Source organism: Emiliania huxleyi (genome assembly GCF_000372725.1).
Source record: "Emiliania huxleyi CCMP1516 unplaced genomic scaffold EMIHUscaffold_3068, whole genome shotgun sequence".
NCBI classification, from domain to species: Eukaryota; Haptophyta; order Isochrysidales; family Noelaerhabdaceae; genus Emiliania; species Emiliania huxleyi.
The window spans coordinates 1-2,117 of NW_005199714.1; the positions used below are offsets into that span (position 1 = coordinate 1).

The following is a 2,117-nucleotide window of genomic DNA, read 5'->3' on the forward strand; positions in this document are numbered from 1 at the left end:
GTGTTGGCGCAGTAGGTGAGCGGCCCCGGCAGAAGGAACTTGCTAAGCTGGCAGGGTGGCTGCGCGCGCTCCTTCTCCAAGAGGGTCAATAGACCGTCCATCGACTGGACGCATGCAAAGTCGCCGCTGCCGCTGGCTGTTCCAACCAGCAAGTTGTACGACGGTCGTTCCAGAGCGTGCGAGAAGATGCACTCGAGCGCGTGGTACGATGGGCCGTCGTCGCTGCCTCCGCCGCTGCCGACGAGGCGATACACTGATAGCGCACGCGGATGGAGGACTGCGAGCGTGAGTTTTGTAGAGTCGGCGGTCAGCCTCCCCGCCGCCAGCTGCAGGACGGGCAGCTCGAGTGCAGCCTCGAGTAGCAGATCCTCGAGCGAGTACCCACGCTGCCGCGGCCTGTACACGCGAAGTTTGCCGCTCAGCGAGCCAGTGGCCAACTTGAGCAACGCCGGCTCCGGCTCGTTGTCGAAGTTGCCAACTGCTGCAGTGATGACCTCGTCGGCCTCGCCCACTGAGGCGGACCACCACTCCTTTGCGCGGAACAGCGACATAGGGCGCAATGAGCACAAGTAAGAACGCGCGCTCAAGGTCCTATGAGGTCGTGAGGTGCCGTGCTGGCGAGTGGCGGGACTGACGTTGAGGCGTTACAATCTGCGAGTTATTGGTGCAACCAGCCTAAACACAAACAAACAAACACGGGGAACCTCCCTCTCCGTCAGAGTTCGCTCCCACTGAGGCCTCCGCTTTTTATTTCGCAGAGGCCCCTTATAGCTTATTGTATAAGGGAGAGCGAGACTCATCATTTAGAGAATGTGGGAGGACCGAGCCCGGGACCGCGTGAGCGTTGCATTTCTGCCCTCGCTCACACGCGCGCTTAGAGTTATGCGGCGCTACGGTGGAACTCGTGTTTAATTGAACAAGGCTGACCCCTACCCCTCTCGGTGGGCTTGCAGGTAGGGGGTTCGGGTAATAAGGTGCATCGGGGTCGGCGTGCAACCAGCCTAGAGCGCGATCTTTCACACTGGTGAGCGCGCCGCGTATACACGGCCCGCGCGAGACCGCCGCGCGCCGCTCGCGGTGCCCACACCATCGGGACCGGTCCGGAGCACCCAGCGACCGGTGTCGAATCGCCAGATTCGACCGCGCTGGCCTCCTGGAGCAACGCGCTGTCGCTCGCAATGACGCGATACGCGCGCTTTTTTAGCTCCATTTTACACCGATCGTTCGCGCCCAGACCACTCCCATCCATCGAGGGCACATGAGTAGCCTACGATTGACCCATCTCCGGCCGTCTCTATGCACTCGCAGGTGCGTTTGGTCCTCGGCGCGCCCGCTCTCGCTGCCTCGAGCTGCAGAGATGCCTGCAAAGAAGACCGGGCGCGGAGCGAATCTGAGCCTACTCAACAAGGAGCACCCGAAGGACAAAAAGGGCGACGACGACATCGGCGACCTCGAATCCGTCGACAAGCCGGACGACTCGTCGAGCTCGGGCGAGTCCACCAGCGGCGAGGCGCTGCCGCTGGTGCAGTCAACCCTCCCCTTCTCTGGTGCGAGCAGCGCACGGAAGAAGGGGAAGAACAAGCGGCCTCGGGCCGCGGAGGGCCCTAGCCAACGGACGCTCGCCGATTTCATGCCCCGCCGGCCGCCTTCTCTCTCAGATGGCGCCACCTCTCAGCCTCCCGCCGACGCTCCCGCCGTTCCTATCTTCGCAGTTTCTCGCCATTTCTCGCAGCGACCTTCATTCATGCCACCTCGCGGTCGTCACACTCTCATCGTTCTCTCTCCTGTCGCTTCCTCCTCTGACTCATCGCTCTCCTCGGCCTCGTTCTGAGACGCCGCCGCCGCCGCCCGCCGATCCCTTGCTCTCGCGGCTTCCCTCGCCTTTCGGCGTAACTCCGCTCTCCTCGCGGCGTATTTTGGCCCCTCGAGTTTATCGAGCTCTCCTCGCGCAAGGACGACTCTTACGACACCCACTCCGATCATTTGCCGCCAAGTCATGTCGTTGCTCAGGTCCACTCTCGTTTCGAGCACTTGTACCTCCACAGATGGTGTTGGCGCTGGGGTCCCCTTCGTTCGTTCGGGTGCATGCATCGATCGTGACAGCCGACGACGGGGTG

General features: G+C 62.4%; 2 protein-coding genes across 2 annotated transcripts; one reads left to right on the top strand and one right to left on the bottom strand.

The window, feature by feature from the left end:
* Positions 1-94: 94 nt before the first annotated feature.
* On the bottom strand, positions 95-551 carry EMIHUDRAFT_123750 (hypothetical protein; the record flags this gene model as incomplete). The annotated part of the gene is made up of 1 exon (XM_005774805.1): positions 95-551. A coding segment is annotated over one exon (457 nt), but the record flags the coding sequence as incomplete, so codon positions are not given.
* An 806-nt stretch (positions 552-1,357) lies between these two features.
* Positions 1,358-2,100, top strand: EMIHUDRAFT_255100 (hypothetical protein; the record flags this gene model as incomplete). Its single annotated transcript, XM_005774806.1, has 2 exons — positions 1,358-1,522; positions 1,954-2,100. 2 exons carry the CDS (start codon positions 1,358-1,360, stop codon positions 2,098-2,100), a joined length of 312 nt encoding a protein of 103 aa, XP_005774863.1.
* Between the last annotated feature and the right edge of the window lie 17 nt (positions 2,101-2,117).